The following is a 22,796-nucleotide window of genomic DNA, read 5'->3' as shown; positions in this document are numbered from 1 at the left end:
GTACTATTATTATTTATAGCATATATGTTATTAAATACATACATGTTAATAATAATACATGTTATTAATAATAACATGTACTATTATTATTTATAACATATATGTTATTAAATACCACTGCCTCAACTGAATTATTGTGAAATGTTTGGAAGAGCAGGGAGACTAATGCTCACTCCAGCATAAACAAAGTCACACTGACGATGTGTCAACCACTCCCTCATATTTTTGTACAATTTCCTTCTTCAATTATATCGTATTTATTATTATTATTATTATTACTATTATTATTATTATTATTATTACTATTACTATTGTTATTATTAGCAATAGCAGAAATGTTCGATTCTTTGCAGTGTTCAAGAGTAAACACATGATGTCACCGTCTAATACCTTTCCTAATAGCCATTCCAATATGCAGTCATGAATGGGTTTACATTATTTATACTGTAGTTTAATAGCAAATAATGAACAAACAAAACACTCACCACACTGAGTGGTGGGAGGGATGGCTGCCAGTTGCGGGGATCGGAGGGAGGGTAGTAGGGACTCGCAGTGGTGGAGGCAGTTGTGGTCTGTGGTATTTAATAACATACATGTTATTAACATGTTATTAAATAACATATGTTATTAAAGCATAACATGTATATATTTAGTACAATTTACGACGTTTTCATGTATTTTATGATTATTCATGGTTCAACAAGTTAAGGAAGCAGTATTGTAATATATTTCCCTACAATATATTGGGGCACCAAACATTTACGGTTTTTCAACATTCGCGAGGCTCTTGATCCCCTAACCCTCGCGAATGTTGAGGGAGACCTGTATGTCCTTCTGTGTTATGTCTTGCCATTCATTTGTTATTGAATCTCCAGTACAATATAGTCTTGAATAAGTAATAATTTTTTTAGGAATTTTATAGTATTGATGCTTGGAAAAATTTTCTTAGTATATATGAACGAAATTTAATGCAAGAGTTAATGAGGGTGTGACACCATAAACACATCACTTACAGACTGTTGCTATAAATTTGAAGTTTTACTCGGAAAAAGAACTAGCAATTTTTGCCTTTTATGTTATATTAAATTCTAAGGCCATGGAGAACTTACCATTTGTGTGTTAATTTTAATCATATTAAAACTAAACCATGAATGACAGCTGTTTCTTTCCAGCCTTGTAGCAAACCAAATAACAGGCAATTTAAATTATTATTATTATTATTATTATTATTATTATTATCACTATTATTGTAGTTGTTATAAAGGTGAATTCAAAGAACAGCCAGAAAATTGGCATATGTTACAACTATATATTTTCTTAATGCTTGAAAAGAGATGTATTGCACAGTACTCCTTTAACACTTACTAAAATAGAGGATCCCCCAACTTATGACCATCTGACTATGCCACTGCATTTATCAAATTAACCAAATACATGCAGTAAATAGTATATATATACAGTGGTACCTCGGTATTCGTCCGCTTTGGAATAAGTCCAACTTGGTGTACATCCTGTTTGGATGCGAAAATTTTTGCTTGGTATACGACCTTTGTTTAGAATATGACTCACATGCTAGAACTTGTATGGGTAAAAATGAGTCATGACACCATGCTCTACTTTTGCTTACCTCTCTCTTGAGACAGAGCCACGACTGCCCACTAGCGTCAGTACGCCCGTTGCTACCATTCAGCAAACAACCCGCTCTGTAACTCTGTGTAAATTTTCACATGATTTTTGTGTTTTTTTCATATAAATTTTTAGTAAATTCAGTAACCATGAGTTCTAAAAATGTTAATGAGAAGAGCCAAGCAACAAAGAAAATGGTTAGGATCACCATGGAGGTGAAAAAAGAGATAGTTGAAAAGTCTGAAGGTGGCAGGCGTATCTGGGACTTAGCTGCTGCATACCATATGCCGAGAACAATGGTATGTATAATTGTGAAAAAGATGTTATTAACCCTTTGACTGTCGCAAGCCCATTTCTGAAAGTGTCATTCTATGTTGCAAAATTTTTGAAGGAAAAAAATATTGTTATTTCATATGAAATGATAGAGAATCTTTTCCTGATGCTAATGACACCAAAAGTACAAAACTTGATCAAAAACTTACGGAATTATGCTCCCGCAAAGTTAGCGATCTCGGCGATATATACGTATTGGCGATTTTGCCGGCTTTGAGCCCTATTTTCGGCCAATTCCATTGTCCCAGTCGACCAAACTCATAGCTATACCCTTAGAACTCCATTTTTTCTATCAATTGAGTACAAGAAACTACCCATTTACCGATTTCAGCTCCCCAACAAAGTGGTCAGAAATTGGCAATTTGGCCAATTTCACGCAAATTAAAAAAGATGCCAATTTCAAAATAGGGTCCAGAATAAACAATGCAGACATTCTTAGCACAAAAAATAACATATCCTCTGTTCATTAGTCACATCTCCAGGCCCCTCTTATATTACTCTTGCTTTCTATTTTGATTTTTTATTCACACAAAAAAATAGAAGATTTACTGTTATGCAGACTACTGCATTATTGTAAAATTGGTGTAAATATTATCAGCGCACTAGCGAAAGAATATTAGACTCCCCAGTTGACGTATATTGGACGCGTGGTGTGATTTGTTTACTCTTGAACATTGGTAAAAATCGAACATTTCCACTAATTTGAGCTCAGTTTCAAGGTCGTTTTCATCGTGAAACTAATCAAAATCTTCTCTATTTCTGTGATATGTTTCCCATTCTATCAATTGAGACCAAGAAAACGAGAATACACCCATAAATACTATTTGAAAATACACCTCAAATTCGACATTTTAATCCAAAAACAAAAACATGGTCAAAAGTTTTTTTTCTCATTGTGCAGTGCATGCTGCAGGATTTTTTTATACAGTGCACACTGACCACACAGACTGATTCTCTCACATGTGGGCCTGCTAGCTTTCTCCTGCTTGATTTGAAGCCGCTAGAATTATTGAGTATATATACGTCTGAAACACTGGCTAGTAAGACATGTATATACGGTCAAAACAGTCAAAGGGTTAAATCGGCTAACACTGCGAAGGGGGTGAAATCGACTACCAAACAAAGATCAGGGACATTAGAGCATGTTGAAAAATTGCTTTTGATCTGGATAACAGAAAAACAGTGTGCCAGTGATAGAGTATCAAAGACAATGATTTGCAAAAAGGCAAAACTGATGCATGCCTATCTTTTGAAAAACAAGGCAGGAACGAGTCAAGAAAGTAAAGTGTTTAAAGCCAGCTATGGCTGGTTTGATAATTTTAAGAAAAGGACTGGAATTCACAGTGTTGTGAAGCATGGAGAGGGAGCTAGTGCTGATAAAGATGCTGCCAATGATTTTGTTACAGAGTTTGGGGAATTTGTGGAGGCTGAGAGTTTTGTTCCCCAACAAGTTTTTAATTGTGACAAAACAGGCCTGTTTTGGAAGAAAATGCCTAACAGGACCTATATTACACAAGTGGGGATTGCAAACTGAAGCCTCTACTGAAAAGGCAGAAGCAAAGTTCTTTGGACAGATTTTTAGTAAAGGTCAAACCTGGTGAGCTTCAACCAGGTTCAGATAGGTCCAAACAATAACATTTCCTCCTCCTCCTTTCTCAGCACTATCCTAGTAGGCACTCGACTCTTTTCAGAAAAGTAAAGTGAAGTTAAATTTGCATTTATTTCATCTAATTCTTTTGTATTTTTGTATGTACTGTATTTTAGTATTAAGCAGTGTTTAAATTACATATTTTAGTGTTAAACAATGTTTAAATTATTTTATACAACTCCATTAATGTATAATATGCCAATAACAATAGGATTTTTTTTCATGGGAACGGATTAATCGTTTTCCCTGTATTTCTTATGGGAAAATTCGTTTGGTATATGTCCTGTTTGGTATAAGTCTAAGGTCCTGTAACAGATTAAGGACATATACCGAAACAACCACTGTGAAAGAATAGAGAAATTCCAAGCACTTTCGTGACTACTCACATTATCAAGGAACAATAAAAGTAATGCATCAAGGAAGGTATATAAAGGGTCTAGACCACACCTCACCATCACATCCTACAACAAAGCAACACCTGATGCACGACTCATAAGAAAAAGAACATTGCAGCAGGCCCGCTGGCCCAACTAGACAGGTCCTTCACACAACCCATGAACAAACTATTCTACCCAAGAATTTTAAAATTAAGAATTTTAAAATTTATTATTTGTCTAATGTATTATTAAATTCTTCCCAAATTCTATTAATTATAAATGGATCTAATTTATATAAACCAAAGGAAATATTCATATTATTGTCAAAACTGCTTTTTAATGAAACAAGATTCAATTATATTTAGGAATATAATTGAATCTTGTTTCATAAAAAGCAGTTTTGACAATAATAATTGCCGATTTCGCCCACTTTGAGCCCTATTTTCGGCTAATTCCATTGTTGCAGTCTACCAAACTCATAGTTATTTCTTTAGAACTCCATTCATTCTATCGATTGAGTACAAGAAACTGCCCATTTACCAGTTTCAACTACCCAATAACGTGGTCAGAAATTTGCAATTTGGTCAATTTCACAAAAATTAAAAAAACATGACAATTTCAATATAGGGTCCAGAATGAACAATGCAGACATTCCTGGCTCTAAAATAACATTTTCTTTGTACATCAGTCACATCTCCAGGCCCCTCTGATATTACTCTTGCTTTCTATTTTGAATTTTTATTCAAACAAAAAATAGAAGATTTACTGTTATGCAAACTACTGCAATATTGTAATAATTGTATAAATAATGTCAACCCATTCATGACTGCATATTAGAATGGCTAGTTGGACATTTATTGGACAATGACATCATTTGTTTACTTTTAAACATTGGCAAAAATCAAACATTTCCCCTACTTTGAGCTCCATTTCAAGGTTCTTTTCATAGAAAAACCAATCAAAATCACCTCTCTTTCTATAACATGTTTTCCATTCTATCAAATGAGACCAAGAAAATGAGAATACAACTATAAATACTATACGAAAATACAGTAGGGCCCCACTTATACAGCAGGTTAGGTTCCAGGCTACTGCCGTAAAGCAGAAATCTCCGTAGAGTGGAACACCTCTTTTTTCCACTTACAAATGCATACAAATATTAGATAACAAGTTTACACTAACATATATTAAGTTAGTAAGTAAGTTTATTCAGATATACACAAATGCAGTTACATAGATTATCATACATAGCAGCATATGTGTAAAGGACCTTGAATAACCCAAAAAAGTCAGACAGTGCGACTTATCTCCATTGGGGTTAGCAGTAGAACTAGGCATTAAAAAACAATAAAAAAAGTAAAATGCACATATAGTACACTCATTACTTACCTTAAAATATTTGTAGTCTTAATCTAGGATGAGACAAATAGTATTTATTGTAAGAAATCAAGTGTAATATGTATGGCAGCCAGCCGGGATACCATAACAGGCCACCCCATCCACATATAATATATTATAACATTGAAGCATCCCAGAGCGATAAAATGCACATACAGTTCACTCATTACTTACCTTAAAATATTTGTAGTCTTAATGTAGGGTCAGAGGTGAGTAAACGAGATAAAACAAATAAATGAGAGAGAGAGAGACAGAATGAGTACATGAGAGAGGACACTTGTGGAGTTATGTAAACAAACCAGGCGAACGTGAGTTATGCAAACAAACAAAGTGTATACGTCTGGTTTGTGTACAAGTTACACTGTGTACAAGTTGTCTCTACGTTGATATGGTAGAATAAATAAAGAGGAACACTCCCATTCTCATGTAACACCATTTTTTAGAAGAAATGACACTGAGTGAAGGCATATGAAAGGAATAATTTTCTACAGTTACCCCCAGTAACAGATTTTCTCTTATGTTGGACTAGAGAAAACGTTACTCTTGCCATCACTTGTACAAGTTGTCTGGCTCTCACATCTCATATTTATGTTTATTTATTCTACTGTGCGGTGTGTTTATCATCTTTGTATGTTATGTATCATGTTTATTATATAAATTTGAAAAAATATCATAGCTGGATTAATTAAATGCGTATATTAACGTAATATACATTACTAATATGGCGTAATATACATTACTAATATGGCATCATTCGTATAAGTCGTCTGGCTCCCATGTCTCATATTTATGTTTATTTATTCTACTGTGGAGTGTATTTATCATCTTTATATGTTATATATAATGTTTTATTATATAATTTTGAAGAAATATATTACATGGATTAATGAAAATGTGTATATTAACATAATATACGACATTTAACCCTTAAACGGTCCAAACAAATAGGCATTCAAATTCATAGTGCTACAAAAGTAGATCTACTTTTTTTACATATTTTCAAATGTAACAAAAAAAATGTAGATAAAAGTTTTTTTTTTACACATTTTCAAATGTAAAACAAAAAAAAAAAGAGCTACATTTTTTTACATACTTTCAGGTGTTGAAAAAACGTATATATACGTTTGGACAATTTCAGGGTTAATGAGACTCAATGATTATTATTGAGTACAGTGGACCCCCGGTTAACGATATTTTTTCACTCCAGAAGTATGTTCAGGTGCCAGTACTGACCGAATTTGTTCCCATAAGGAATATTGTGAAGTAGATTAGTCCATTTCAGACCCCCAAACATACACGTACAAATGCACTTACATAATTACACTTACATAATTGGTCGCATTCGGAGGTAATTGTTATGCGGGGGTCCACTGTATTATTATCATTACTAATATGGCATCTCGAGACATAAGACACTTTTACTGATTTTAATGTGTATCTGCACGCCAGCACAGTGTGTAAGTTTATTTAGGTACAGGTATACACAAGTATAATTATCAGAGTACATTATATATATAAAATATGAAATAACTTTTAAAAACACTTGAAATTTTGGAGTTTTCAGACACAATAGAGAGACGGGGTGCTTACGGAGCTCATGGAGAATGTAAACAAACAGGGTGGGGTGTGGTGACCATATTAGAAAGTCAGGTGGGGGGAGCCGTATAGAGTTTAGGTCATAATTTGAAGTGACCATATTAACGGAATGCCGTAAAGCGAAACGCCATAAAGTGGGGCCCTACTGTACAGCAGAAAGGCGGCGTTTTAATCCAAAAAAATGGTCGGAGGTTTTTTTTCTCATTATGCACTGCGTGCTGCAGGATTTTTTTTATATGGTGCACACTGACCACACAGACCTAGTCTCTCACATGTGGGCCTACCAGCTTTCTCCTACTTGATTTGAAGCCGCTAGAATTTTTGAGTATATATACATCAAACACAGAGGCTCGTGAGACATATATATACGACCGAAACAGTCAAAGGGTTAAGTAAGTTCAAGCTTTTGAAGAATGGGGGGAGTGTGTTGTCTGGCACTGGAATGGATGAGTGTGAACAGTGGCTGTTTGTTCAAAATCAAATCAAATCAAAATCAAAATCAAAAGTTTATTTCTTTGCAAAGGTTACAGTGTGTGTTTGCATTTTGTAATTTGATTGGTTCAAAATAAGCCACTATCATGCCAAGGCATTTTGGACAGACTTAGCCTATTACTTAACCCTTTGACTGTCGCAACCCCCAATCCTGAGGTGTCTCCTGGTGTCACAAAATTTAAAAAAAAAAAAAAAAATTATTTTTTCTTATGAAATGATAGAGAATCTTTTCCCGATTGTAATGACACCAAAAAAACGAAATTTGATGGAAAACTGACGGAATTATGCTCTCGCGAAGTTAGCGACCTCGGCGCTGTTTACAAATCGGCGATTTCGCCCAATTTCAGCCCTATTTTCGGCTAATTCCATTGTTCCAGTCGCCCAAACTCATAGCTATTTCTTTAGAACTCCATTTTTTCTATCGATTGAGTACAAGAAACTGCCCATTTACCGATTTGAACTACCTAATAATGTGGTCAGAAATTTGCAATTTGGCCAATTTCACGAAAACTAAAAAATATGACAATTTCAAAATAAGGTCCAGAATGAACAATGCAGACATTCCTGGCTCTAAAATAACACTTTCTTTGTTCATCAGTCATGTCTCCAGGCCCCTCTGATATTACTCTTGCTTTCTATTTTGAATTTTTATTCAAACAAAAAATAGAAGACTTACTATTATGCAGACTACTGCAATACTGTAATAATTGTATAAATAACATCAACCCATTCATGACTGCATATTAGAATGGCTAGTTGGACATTTATTGGACAATGGCATCATTTGTTTACTTTTGAACATTGGCAAAAATCAAACATTTCCCCTACTTTGAGCTCCATTTCTAGGTTCTTTTTATAGTAAAATCAATCAAAATCACCTCTATTTCTATAATATGTTTTCCATTCTATCAAATGAGACCAAGAAAACGAGAATATAACCATAAATACTATATGAAAATAGACCACAAAGTCGGCATTTTAATTAAAAAAACTGTCGAAGTTTTTTTTTTTCTCATTATGCACTGCGTGCTCCAGGATTTTTTTTATATGGTGCATACTGACCACACAGACCCATTCTCTCACATGTGGGCCTACCAGCTTTCTCCTGCTTGATTTGAAGCCGCTAGAATTTATGAGTATATATACGTCAAACACGGTACCTCGTAAGACATATATATACGTCCACGACAGTCAAAGGGTTAAAGACTAATTAAGTCTAGACACACTTCAGATATTCAATATTTTACTCAGTTATTAATATGAGATAGTACAATTTATGATACAAGCATACATTTTTAGGTTTGTAATAATGGTTTAATAGATAAAGGATAATTCAATATTTGGGAGAGTTGCTTCAAATTTGGTTAGATATTAGCATAGTGTGGGTATGGTTATTTTTGAAAGATGAGATGATTTTTAAGTATAGTTGGTTTATTAATTGTTTTAGGTCATTTGGTGTAGTAGATCTCCAGGGACCAATACCATAGGCGAGGTAAGGGCAGAGTAGAGAGTAGTACAATGTAAGTAGTGTTGTTTGAGCTAGGCAGTAACATATCTTGGAGAGGATGCCTACTGTTTTGGAGACTTTATTGGTTATATGTTGGATGTGGCCATTAAATTTCAATCATAAACACATTTTCCTCCATTTATATACTTTACATGAATAATTTTTCTTTTAGAATGTTGTTTGTTTTCTTTTATTCCATTATCTCTTCTAATTATTATTTATTACTTTTGCCATCCTGTGTTTTCTGTATTTTGCATACATAAGTAATACAGTGGACCCCCGGTTTACGATATTATTTAATTCCAGAAGTATGTTCAGGTGCCATTACTGAACGAATTTGTTCCCATAAGGAATTTTGTGAATTAGATTAGTCCATTTCAGACCCCGAAACATACACATACAAACGCACTTACATAAATACACTTACATAATTGGTCGCATTGGGAGCTGATCGTAAAGCGGGGGTCCACTGTACTTGAAATAGAGTTATACATCTACTTTAGTTTCTTTAATGTTTATTTTCAGCTCACTTTTTGGCTTCTCAGTTGCTGGTCATTATAAATAATTCAGTCTAGTTTCTTTATAAAACAATATGGGAATTTATATATTGAAATTAGTTATGCTTTCATTAACGAGTGACACATGTTTGATCTCACTCAACATGATTACAATAAGTCGCGCGTCCCCTACAGGTGGGGATGGAGAGGACGGCGATGGATGGAGCCACGGGAACCTGGAACATTGTCAATGCCAACAAAAAGTTACTTGGTTGTCCACACTGTGCCTTCACGACAACCCAGCATTACAGTTTGTTAAGACATAGGCGCACTCATACTGGAGAGAAACCATATTCCTGCCCTTATTGTTCATATCGCTGTACCGAGAGCTGCAGGCTCAAGATTCATCTCCGCACCCATACGGGTGAAAAGCCATTTTCATGTCCACACTGTCCCTACCAAGCTGCTGATAATAGAAATCTAAAGAGACACTTGCATATTCATATCGACAAAATTTCTGTTTTGTTAAATGAGGACTCCACAGTTGTTAATGGAAGATAAAGTCAAGTTCTTTATATAATAATTTGAGAATCCTCAAGCACTATGTTGATTGTCTCTCTGCTCATGATTATTTTTTATTGTATTTTTTTTTTTTTTTTTACAATTTTAAAATCACTGTATCTTCAACACAAATCATTGCTTATATTGCTATATATTTATTTTAATAATGCACATTATAGAATATATACATAATTTATTATGCATTCAAAACTTGTTCTGTTTTGTAATGAGCAGCTCCTAAAGTTACATTTTGATTTTGACCTTACACAATGGGAAAAATAAATGTTGGTATATAGCTTATATATGAGGACTAATATTATAACATTGTAAAAAAAATTGGAACAACTGTGATCTATTTCTGCTCTTTTGACAAAATTGGAAGGATGTTATATTTATTTGTATAAACAGCATTCATCATCAAAGATTTTTATGGATTTAAGAGCCTGTAATACTTAATCAGTGGCTTACATGCATATTGGGTCAGGACTAGACCCAAGAGAGAGTGAGAGGCATGAAGACAGTTTCTTGGTGAGTCTTAAAATTATAAAATATTGTGATTATAAATAAATAATTTAATTTTTTTTCATAAAATAAGAGAATGTTATGGAGAGAGATTATTAGTACAGTGGAACCTTGACTTATGAGTGTCCCAACATACGAGTTTTTTTAGATACAAGCCGTCGATTGGTCGATCTTTTGCTCTGAGTTACGAGCCAACATTTTGAGTTATGAGCCAGCGTCCCACCCCCCACCACTTCCCCCTCAACCCAAAACCTGGACACCTCTCTTGTTTATCTATGATTTCATGCTTTAATTCCATGGAAATCATCATCTTTTTTTCTTATCAGCACTGTCCTTTGCACTTACTTTCTTAGGATTCATGGTTAGAAAAATTAAATTTAGCCAAATGACTGTCAGAAATATAAGTAAAGCAGGAGAGAACTGCTCTCACAGCTAGGTAAACAGTGCACTGAATTGGCTTCATTCTGAAGCTCTCATTGTTATAATAATGTATTATTATTATTATTAATTTAGGGAACTGAAGCTCTATCGTTATTGTAATTATTATTATTATTATAACTATTATTATTGATAATAATTTAGGGAACTGAAGCTCCTCACCAGCGTCAAGGTCCCTTGACGCTGGTGAAGGGCTCTTGATCTAGATAATTGGATATGTGGTCTAGTTCCCTAAATTAATAATACAGTGGTCCCTCATTTTTCGTAATTAATTCGTTCCTGGAGGAGCTACTATAAACGAAATTTACGATTTGCGAATCAATTTTCCCCATAAGAAATAATGTTAATACAATTAATCCGTTCCTGACACCCAGAAGTATTAAAACAAAAAAATTTTTTACATGAAATATACATGTAGTACATAAACAATACAATGGGAAATGATGAATGAAACATTAACAGCATAACACTTACCTTTATTGGAGATTCTTCTTAGTGTATGGGAGACTGGAGGAGGAGAGAGATTGGATTGTTTACAGTTTGGAAGGGGAATCCCCTTCCAGCAACACCTCAGGTACCAATTGCTTCTCTGGGGTTGCTTCTCTTCTCTGTTTCTTAATGCCACTAGGACCACCTTGAGAGTCACTGGAGTCCTGTCTCGCAAAGTAACTGTGGAGAGAGCTCTGTTTCTGGCGTCTCTTTAACACTTCCCTAAAATGGCCCAAGACTTTGTCACTGTACATATTTCTCACCTTCTTTACCACAGGCTTGGCACTAGGAGCTTTCTTTGGAGCCATGGTAGCTTATTTAGTACTCGCAAGCACTAAAATGAGTGGAATATTATGAAATATTTCGTAGGAGCACTTGAGGGGACCTTCACTCACTGGTAAACAATGCCAGACTGGCTGGGTAGGGAGGCCGCCTTGGCTCACACCGTGCGTACGCGTCCCGGACAAACTACTATTCGCGAATCAACCTATGAAAAGCGAGTCCATGTTTTTACGAAAATACCCCTATGATTGGCGAAATTTACGATTGCCGAGAACTACGAAAAGCGAGGGACCACTGTAGTAATAAAAATGGAAATCATCATCTTTTTCTTCTCAGCACTGTCTTTTACACTTGCTTTCTTAGGACCCATGGTTAGAAAAGTGAAATTTGGCCAAATGACTGTCAAAAATATAAGCAAAGCAGGAGAGAACTGCTCCCACAGCTAGGTAAAAAGTGCACTGAGTTGACTTTGTTCTGAAGCTCTTGTTGTTATAATAATGTATTATTATTATTAATTTAGGGAACTGAAGCTCTGTTGTTATTGTAACAGTTATTATTATTATAATTATTATTATTGATAACTTAGGGAACAGAATATATATATCTTATAATTATTTTTATTATTTTATTATTTTTATTATTATTATTATTATTATTATTATTATTATTATTATTATTATTATTATTAATTTAGAGAACTTGAGCATATATCCAGTTCCTTAGATCAAGAGCCCCTCACTGGTGTCAAGGTTCCTTGACTCTGGTGAGGGTCTCTTGATTTAGGGGATTGGATATGTGCTCTAGTTCCCTAAATTAATAATAATAATAATAAATTATCAATAATAATAATAATAATAACAACAACAGTTGCAAAAATGATAGAGCTTCATTTCCCTAAATTAATAATAATAATAATTTTAATAAGGATAGAGCTTCAGTTCCCTAAATTATTATCAGTAATAATAATAAAAATAATGTACATAATGCTACGTACATAATAATTCAGAATGCTGCTGCTAGTTGGCAGTACACATGTTTACATCACTGTCGAAGTAGTTATCTCCTGCTTTGCTTACAGTTTTGATAGTCATTTGGCCAAATTTTGCTTTTCTAACCATGGGTCCTAAGAAAATAAGTGCAAAGGACAGTGCTGAGAAGAAAAAGAAATGATTTCCATGGAATTAATGCATGAAATCATAGATAAACTTAAGTAAGGTGCACGAGTTGTGGATTTAGCCATACAATACCAGCGCAGTATGTCTACTGTATGTACGATACTAAAGCAGCAGGAGTTGTTAAAGGCTATAGCGCCAGCCAAGGGCATTACAATAACATCTAAGCTGCGGACCCCTGTCCATGAAAAGATGGAGAAGCTGCTGGTGACGTGGTTGAGAGAGAAGCAGCTTGCAGGAGATACCATATCAGTTATGTTCAGTGATTAAACAGAACAAATTGTATCAGTAATGTTCAGTGTGTAAGTACATATACACTTTATATAAACAGTTTATTATTTCTTTACATTCTGTAGTGTATTATGATTTATTATGTGCTTATATACGATATTCTCAGTGTTTTCCTTAGAATACTAGTGATTTACTGCAGTTAGCCTCAAAAATACTCTGTTTTCTCTTACAATAAGAGCATGGGAAGATACTCTCAGTATATACACAGGAAATGGCAGACGCTTCCGCCACTGCCTCTGCCACCATATTACGTATGGCCTATTTTATTCATTCTAGAGTACGTATATATCATGTTTCTGTGTTAATTATATTGTTTATTATGTCATATTAGATGAATTGTGATAGATAAATAAGCTGTACAGTTGATAATAGCGTCATATTCAAGTATTTTTTCTCATCTCCAGAGTGCAGGAATGAATTAATGGCTTTTCAGTTAATTTAAATGAGGAAAATTAATTTGATATACGAGTAAATTGAGTTATGAGCTAGCTCCTGGAATGGATTAAACTCATAAGTCAAGGTTCCACTGTATTTGTGTAATGTCTTTATGAGCATTCTAAGTATTTGTTTATTATTTACACAAAAAAAAATTCTTTTCATGCCTGTATTTTATATGGGTATATAATAATAAAAAAATCTACCAGCATTATGTATTTGTTTTTCTTGATTTATGTAAGAAAAACTTTATATCTGGAAGCAAAAAAGTGGAAGGAATGAGGTTAATGTAATTACTGTTGCATTTGGGGAAGGCTGTTTTATAATTAGCCTTCCAGTGTTAATGATGGTTATAGACAATAGCTAAACAGCTATTGTGCCTTAGTAAATAATCCTTGTGCTAATATACAAACCATTAAGTAAAACAAGTTGAGACTTTAATGATGAGCTTTATTAGTTGTAGAAATATAAATAAGTATTAATAATACTAGTTGTGTAGTCAATTTAAACATGACTGATTGAAACATTATAAGTGCACTAAATTTACTTTTATTAGTGCTCTAAACTTCTTTATTAGGGAGCTACTAAACTCCCTTATGTAGGGAGTACCCTAAACTCCCTTATATAGGGAGCACACTAAACCTTTTATAGAGAGTATACTAAACTCCTTTATATATAGAAATCCTAGTGAGACTAGTACCAAATCTGTACACAGAAATCACTTTCTACAAAAGCAAAAGACTTGGCAGGTGCTGCAACATCCCCCCCCCCATTGAAAAGCAGGGGTGCCAAAAGTACAATAAGAGATAACACAATAAGTGTCAGGGGCCCAAAACTGCCTCCCAGCATACATAAGGGAGATTACCAGTAGATCCCTGGCTGTCTTTAAGAGGGAGATGGACAGATATCTAAAATCAATACCTGACCAACTGGGCTGTGGTTCGTACTTTGAATTACATGGGGACAGGAGTAACAGCCAGGTTGATCAGGCCCTAATCCACTTGAGACCTGGTCATGGACTGGACTGTAGGGGTGTTGCCCTCCAGAACACTAAACCTTATATAGGGAGTACACCAAACTCCCTTATATAGAGAGTACACTAAACCTTCTATAGAGAGTACACTACACCTCTTTATATAGGGTTTACACAAAACCCTCTTGTACAAGGTGGTGCTCTCTGGAAATCTTCACCCTCTGTTTACCAGATCACAAGTGATATCTTGCCTCCCACCATTCTTGAAAAGCAAGAGCAAGTTATGTCTCCTAGACAACATTTTTCTAGTCTGATTAGTGTTTTCCAATAACTTATGAATGCTTCATCTAAATAAACTGCCTGTATGAAAAATTTCAAGGAAATATTCATTGCATTTATATCAAGAATCCACAGAAGTTCAGTATCATACATTTCCCACAATTTCACTGAAATTTTACTTTGCATTTCCTTTAACAGAAGTATCACATGAGCATCTAAAACATTTTTAGAGAAATTTCCAAAGCAGTGGGCATTCTCTTAAAAACAACACTGTTTCCAGATATCCCTGCTCATTTTGTACTATTCTTTAGTGTATCCTTACCTCACTTATCGTATCTGTGTATGGGGATCAACAACAGCTTATCACCTTGATCCTGTTGTTACTCATCAAAAATCATCTCTCGGAATAATTACTCATTCAGGCTCCAGACTACACACTCGCCCTTATTCAAAAGTTGAAATTTGTGTAACACAATTCAAACATTAACCCGGATCTTAAATTCTGTCTGAAGAGTGGCAGTGGAGTGTATAGACACAATACATTCCACAACTCAACCTGTTAAAAATCTCTATGCAAATAAAAGGCTCAAAAAATTTGGAACTCATTACGTGAATATTCCAAAAGTTCTCACTTTGCCAGTACGTATTTATTAATATTGTTAAAAAGAGCTTATTAAATCTCACATATATGTTATATCCATTAACTATCTGTAAATTCTCATGCTTCGATTTCACCACCTCACTTCAACCACTCATAAATTTCAGGTCATTGAACTAATGTAAATTCAATGTAATTTATGTGTAATTGGCTAATTTGTCATTTGCAGCCCTATTGCATTTGTGATTGTAATGAAATTACTAAAGCTGTACTGATAGTTTTAGATTTAAGTAGTATGTTGGCCTTGCGATTAGTTTGTCTGCAAGCATTGTATAATTAGTGGTACTGAGCCTTCAGTTATATCAAATTATATCTATATTATTGTAATGGGGGTTTGGAGTGATGAATTATCTTGTTTGGTGGAGTAAGAGGAATCTCAGGCTTCTGAATGTCTGTCTCCTATTCTGGTCTGATCTTAACTGGTGAGCCTGTGGCCCAGCTGGGCTGGTAGACGAGAAGTCACGTGACAGAGTAATGGACAGAGAGACCTCATATGAGTGAACACATATTACTGACATTGTAATAAGATAAAAACAAACAGTAGTCGATTTTAATTTATAACTGCTGTAACTTCCTTAATTTATAACTAATGTAACTTCTTTAATTTATAACTACTGTAACTTCTTTAATTTTAATTTTGAATGTACCTACTCTTCTATTCAAGTTCAGCAGTGTTCAGTTGAGCTGAATATCACTGTGTGCTTTATCAAATTCATGGGGATTGAGCACAAAATGTGCATCCTCCTCTCAATCCGAGATGCGGTTTGGTGATGGCTGTTGGATACTTGTTACTGGTTGTGGTGGTGGTTGTATGAGGGTGGTGGATGTGGTCTGGGGTAGTTGGGGTGTGGGACATGGCTCCCAGCCAAGGCTGGCACTGGCACTGCCCACCTCCCTGTCCTGCCAGCCACTCCCACATGTGGCACTAGCATTACTCACAGTTCACTACCCATGCCAATGGAAGCATCATCGTCCTCACTATCTGTTGCCAGTGTTGGGTCCCATGATGTACTACTTCCCCCTGGGATAGCAATAAGGACATTACCAGCCAAATCTCTCCACTCTCCGGTGGTCCCCCTGGATGGACCTGACATAGTACATCCACCTGGATTGGCCTTACAGGAACAGGGAACCCTCTCAGATAGCTGCATTTCTCTTTGAAGAGTTTTGTGCTGTCAGGTATGGTTCTTCATTCTCCATCTACACAGATAGCTCAGCACAAACTTCTACACCTTCTGTTGCCTTCTTCGCTGATCTCTCTGGGTGTCAAACCTGACTGTTAGACCCCGCTCACTCGGTCCTAGCAGGTGAGCTCTTCACCATTCACCAGGCTTTGGTTTTTGTCCTTGCTCACCTTCCTCCTCAGCCAGTGGTTCTCTTCTCTGATTCCCAATCTTCCCTGGTACTTTTGTGCTCTGTCTGTCCACAGTCCCTACGCATCCTCATTCGACAGATGCAGTTTCTTCTGCATTTCTTCCAGAGTCCGGGTTGGAGTATCTCCCTTCAGTGGGTGCTGGCCCATGTTGGCATTCGGGGCAATGAAGTGGCTGATTGAGTGGCCTCCCATGCACACGCACTTTCTACCATTACCCCTCTTACACTGAGCCACAGTGATTTCACAAGGACTGTTTGGAAGGAAATTCGCCATTCATGGCAGGAGGATCTGGTACACTTCCTCTCTTCTTTGGCATTGAGCTCTGTACGATCTTTCAATGGCCCCTGCCCTTGGGCTCGCCATTCTAATTGCTTGGTGGATGTTGCACTGACTCGCCTCAGGGTTGGGCACTCACGACTGGCAGCTCATCTGCACCGCCTCGGATGACAGAGTCTCCGTACTGCTTGTGGTGTCCCTCTCAGCCTGAGACAGTGGAACATTTCCTACTGTGGTGCCCCCATTACCACTCTGCACGGACTATTCTCCGTGCTACTTTGCGCATGTTTGGGGTGCAGTCTTTAACCATACCTCTCCTTCTCAATGGGGAGGGGTTTGACTCTCCAGACCATCAGGAGATCTTGGCCTGTACCTGTGCATTCCTGCTGGATTCAGGGTGCATTACGGATACAGAATACGTGGTTAGTAGTCAACATCCTTCCACTTTGGTCGAGGTTCCTTTTCCGAGCGCTGGAAGGCAGGGCTCGATATGGTGTATGCTGTCAGTGGCCCTATGAACCCCAAAAACAACAACAACAACCAGACCAAATGTATCACTGCTTCACATGTGAATAATTATCATCAGTATCACTAGACTGATTATTGATTGATAGGAAATCAGAGTCCATGTAATTGTCATCACTTCTTCTCAAACCACAAGGGAATACGAGCTTTCTGTTATGATGGAAGTGTTCTGGATGAACTAATACTATATATAGATGGCTGTGGGTCATCAGGGTTTTCAGTGCTATTTCTGGCATCCTGAGTATCACTTTTGGTCACTTAACTTTCAAAACCATAGAACTCAGTCTTGGTTCAGTTATTCTTATATTGGAGTTGTCACAGAAGAATAATACATGATGAATTTGCCTGGGAGTGAAACTCTTGTATCTGCCTGACATAATAAACAATAGATGGCAATAAGATGGCAGTCCCACAATGCATTGCAGCTTCCCTGATATTTTTTGTATACTGCAAACACTAACCACACAAATCCATTGTTTTATGGCTAGGCCTTCCTGGCCTCTCCTGCCAGATTAGAGACTGCTAGAATTTATGAGTACAGTAGGGCCCCGCTTTACGGCGTTTTGCCTTATGGCGTCCCGCTAATATGTCAATTTCAAATTATGACCAAAATTTGCTATATGACAAGCAGTCTTTCAAATACAGTGTGCCCCACCTGGTTTGTTTACATTCTCCGTGAGCACATCTATTATGTCTGGAAACTTTCCAAAATTTCAAGTGTTTTAAAGTTATTGCATATTTTATATGTACTCTGATAATTATGCTTATTTATACCTGTACCTAAATATACTTACACACTGTGCTGGCATGCAGGTACACATTAAAATTGCTAAGTCTTTCTACTCATAATGCCATAGTCATACAACATAATAATAAACTCTCTTGGGCATATTAAATGTCTTATTTTACATTAATATAGACATTTCCAGTAATCCATCTATGATATTTTCTTCAAAATTATATAAGAAACATGTTACATAGCATATAAACATTATGCATCCACCCACAGAATAAAAATTGACATAAATATGAGATTTGTTTTCAAAGTGGCTTTGTAGGAGTGTCGGAAGAATTACGTTTTCTCTAGTCAAACACTGGGGGATAACTGTAGATAAATATTCCTTTCGTATGCCTTCACTCTATATATAGCAATTCATGACCCTTGTGGGTTTAGTGCTTCTTTTTTATTATGATTATAATAATAATAACTTATAATAATAACTTATAATAATTTGTGATAATAATAATAATAATAATAATAATAATTTGTCAGAGCATCATTCCTTCTAAAAATTACATGAGAATGGAAGTGTTGGTCTTTATTTATTCTACTGTACCACTGTGGAGACAACTTGTACACAATGTAAGGTGTTTGTATGAATGTTTATGAACCATAACCAGAGGCATTGTCTGTTTGTTTACTTGGTGGGGTGGCCAGGCTGGCTTCTCTACACTACCCTACCTACCACCACTTTCTACAAATAAATACTTTTCACCTTTCACCCTACATGAAGACTACAAATATTTTAAGGTAAGTAATGAGTGTACTGTATATGCATTTTATCACTCTATGGAGCTTTAAGCATCGTCGTAGTACATGTATATGTGAGTGGGGGTGGCCAGGAGGGCTGCCGGACCTAACTTCTTAGAGTAAATACTATTCACCTTTTGCCCTACATTAAGACTATGAATATTTTGAGGTAAATAATGAGTGTACTGTGTGTGTATTTTACTTTTTTATTGTTTTATTGCCTAGTTCTATTGCTAACTTAATATATGTTAGTGTAAACTTGTTATCTGGAATTTATTATTTTTATTATTATCACGCTGGCCGATTCCCACCAAGGCAGGGTGGCCCGAAAAAGAAAAACTTTCACCATCATTCACTCCATCACTGTCTTGCCAGAAGGGTGCTTTACACTACAGTTTTTAAACTGCAATATTAACACCCCTCCTTCAGAGTGCAGGCACTGTACTTCCCATCTCCAGGACTCAAGTCCGGCCTGCCGGTTTCCCTGAACCCCTTCATAAATGTTACTTTGCTCACACTCCAACAGCACGTTAAGTATTAAAAACCATTTATATTTATATGCATTTATAAGTGGAAAAATGGTGTTCTGCCTTCCGGCGATGTCTGCTTTCCGGCAGTAGCCTGGAACCTAACCTGCCGTGTAAGTTGGGCCCTACTGTCGATCTACATAAATGATGTTGAGATCAGTAACATAGATTTATGTGAGAGACAGTGAAAATGTTAAACGCTAGTAACATTTCAAGCTGTTTAGTTTGAATATTTTGCTGATATGTTTGTACCTTTTATATCAGGCTTAGGAATGCTTCCATTAATTGCTGTGAACCCTTTTAGACTGACTGAGCTTTGTGCCACTGGGAAGAAGTCATTTGCAGACAGATACTTTTCTTATACTCAGTACATGATGGAGAAAAGCAAACATGTTTTTTTCTCACTTCATTTGGTTTAAAATAGCAAATCTGAGATGTTTTTTAGGGTAGTTTTTATGGTTTATTGGCTGTTTCTTGGGTATTGACAGAGATGATTTTGGTTGGTTTCAAATTGGAAGCACGTCGTTTGAAATAGGCCTCTAAATTGTGGAAGTATTTGATTTTTGGCAATTTTCCTGTGAATGGGGAGGGGACCCCTTACCTCCAGTCTGCTTTATGGGTTTTTACTAGGTCTGCTTCAGTTACTGAAATGGCCTCAACCATAACCAATCATTCTTGGTTATACAGCCTCTCCTCACTTACCGACATACAGTGGACCCCCCGCATAACGATATTAACCCTTTCAGGGTCCAAGGCCAAAATCTGAAGTCACGCACCAGTGTCCAAGAAATTTTGAAAAAAAAAAAATTATTTTTTCTTACAGAATTAAAGAGCATATTTTTGTGAAGGTAATAAAACAAAAAAAATTAGAATCTGATCAGTACTTACCGAGATACAGTGCCAAGAAGTTTGTAGAAAATGATGTGGTGGCGGCAACATCGACGAATTCCACATACGCGTATTATATTATTTTGTTGTTTTAGTTGTTTTTTCTTTTCTTTTCCAATTTTTTTCTATTCCTACTAACATTTGGGGCCTGAGAGACCAATACTGTATATAATTTATATATATAAACTCACTGTATTGAACACAATAACCGCACTAAAGTTATTATCATATTATTGTTTACCACTGTTGTTTATTACAATAAACATGCACAAATATTGTATAATACTAATGTTCTATCATATATTTACATATTTACAATCACTGGACATGGTTTTAGAACTGCTGGAGCTTGTGGAACTCCCTGAAACAAGGCACCATGCACAGAGGCACCTTACATTCCTCACACATAAACCGAGTGTCTTTGCGTCTTTGTTGCCGTCGTTTTGTTTGTGCACAGACAATGCATCTCTTCTGAGCAAATTTCTTTTGAGTTGAAGGAAGCTGTATTATGAAATGATCACCTTCTCTTCTCAAACGCTTGGGTATATTGTGATGAATTCGAGGACCATGTTGTATTGCAGGTGTTGTTACCTGGTACTTCATTATGAGTTGTCTGACAACAGACAAACAAAATTCACCATACGGTGGTCTGTTACCAGTCTTTATTTGGTACATATTATATGCATTCAGCATTGAAATGTCCATGAGATGGAAGAAAAGTTTCATGTACCACTTGTAACTCTTACGAACACAGTCAACAAAACCAATCTGCATGTCACACTTGTCAACCAAGCGCATGTTTTGTGTATAATCAATCACTGTCACTGGTTTTCGAATACGTTCATTAGTCACTCGATCAACTTTGCCACTGTCTTGCATTTCATTACGGTGAATGGTTGTCAACAATGTGACATCTCGTTTGTCATGCCACCGTAATGCCATGATGTCATTGGCAGTAAACACCTGCACGTCATCACCACGAACACCTGCGTTGAGCCTGGGCATATGTTTACGATTAGAACGCACTGTGCCACACACATCTGTCTTGTTCACTCGCATGAAATCACTGAGTAATGGGCTTGTGTACCAGTTATCGGTATATAATGTATGGCCCTTACCAAGATAAGGTGCCATCATGTTTCTCACTACGTCACCTGATATACCCAATAACATCTTGGTATCTTTCAATGTTTTACTACCCGTGTATACAACAATATCCAACACCAGGCCACTGTCACAATCACAGAGTACAAACAATTTTATACCAAAGCGTTTCCTCTTGCTCGGTATATACTGCTTGAATGACAGTCTACCTTTGAACAAAATCAAAGACTCGTCAATTACAAGATTCTTGAATGGATAAAAGTATATCCTGAACTTTTGTTTGAGATACATGAAAACATTTCTAATCTTGTATAACCTGTCACTTCTGTCAGGCCTGGTTTTGTCAGAGAAGTGCAACATACGTAAGAGTAAGATAAACCTGTTCACTGGTATTATTTCACTGAAGGATGGGGTACAAATTAGCCGATCTGTGGACCAGTATGCTTTTATATTATGCTTATAGACGTGAGGCATAAGCATTATTGTTGCAAAAAGCAAATACATTTCTGCAACAGTCGTCTCTTTCCACCTGTGTAGTCTTGACTGTGGTGATAAGATCGTATTTGCCATGGTGTACTGAAAATACTTATTACTTTCCCTGACAATAGTTTCCATCAATGGCTGGTCAAAGAATAATTCAAAGAATTCCAGTTCATTGGCCGTGGTTCCAAGGGGACAGGTAGGTAGAATTCCACTTTGCGAGTCATCAAAGTGGTGAGGGCTGGGAACAAAATTGGGATTTTGCTGCCAATCCCAGATACGGTTTGCTGGTGGATACTGGACATCATAGGCTGGTTGTACGGGTGGTTGTGGCGGGCTGGTGGGTGACGCTCCGCTTTGTCCTTGAACTGACGAGTCAGCAGCGTGGGTTCCCGCGTGGCACAGCGAGTCACGCATGGCGGTGCCACTACCACCACCAGCCCCACTAACACCATCCACTGATGTCTGTGGCCCATCCATGCCAAGTGTAGCCACATCATCCTCACTATCACTACC

At 36.4% G+C, this 22,796-nt stretch overlaps 1 protein-coding gene across 5 annotated transcripts in view; it reads left to right on the top strand.

The window, feature by feature from the left end:
- LOC128685738 (zinc finger and BTB domain-containing protein 7A) overlaps positions 1-22,796 on the top strand; it is a 653,624-nt gene that overhangs the window by 477,866 nt on the left and 152,962 nt on the right. Inside the window, exon 6 of one of the 5 annotated variants that reach the window (XM_070087968.1) lies at positions 9,670-10,124. The exons of the other annotated variants lie outside the window; for them this stretch is intronic. Coding sequence (XP_069944069.1) covers positions 9,670-10,035 — 366 coding nt within the window. The 3' untranslated portion in view covers positions 10,036-10,124. Of the gene's footprint in view, positions 1-9,669; positions 10,125-22,796 lie in introns of those variants that run through there. 5 annotated transcript variants of the gene reach the window in all.

The sequence above is a fragment of the Cherax quadricarinatus genome, chromosome 23 (genome assembly GCF_038502225.1).
Source record: "Cherax quadricarinatus isolate ZL_2023a chromosome 23, ASM3850222v1, whole genome shotgun sequence".
NCBI lineage: Eukaryota > Metazoa > Arthropoda > Malacostraca > Decapoda > Parastacidae > Cherax > Cherax quadricarinatus.
The sequence above is the reverse complement of the archived record's forward strand: the minus strand, read 5'-3'. Positions and strand labels throughout refer to the sequence as shown.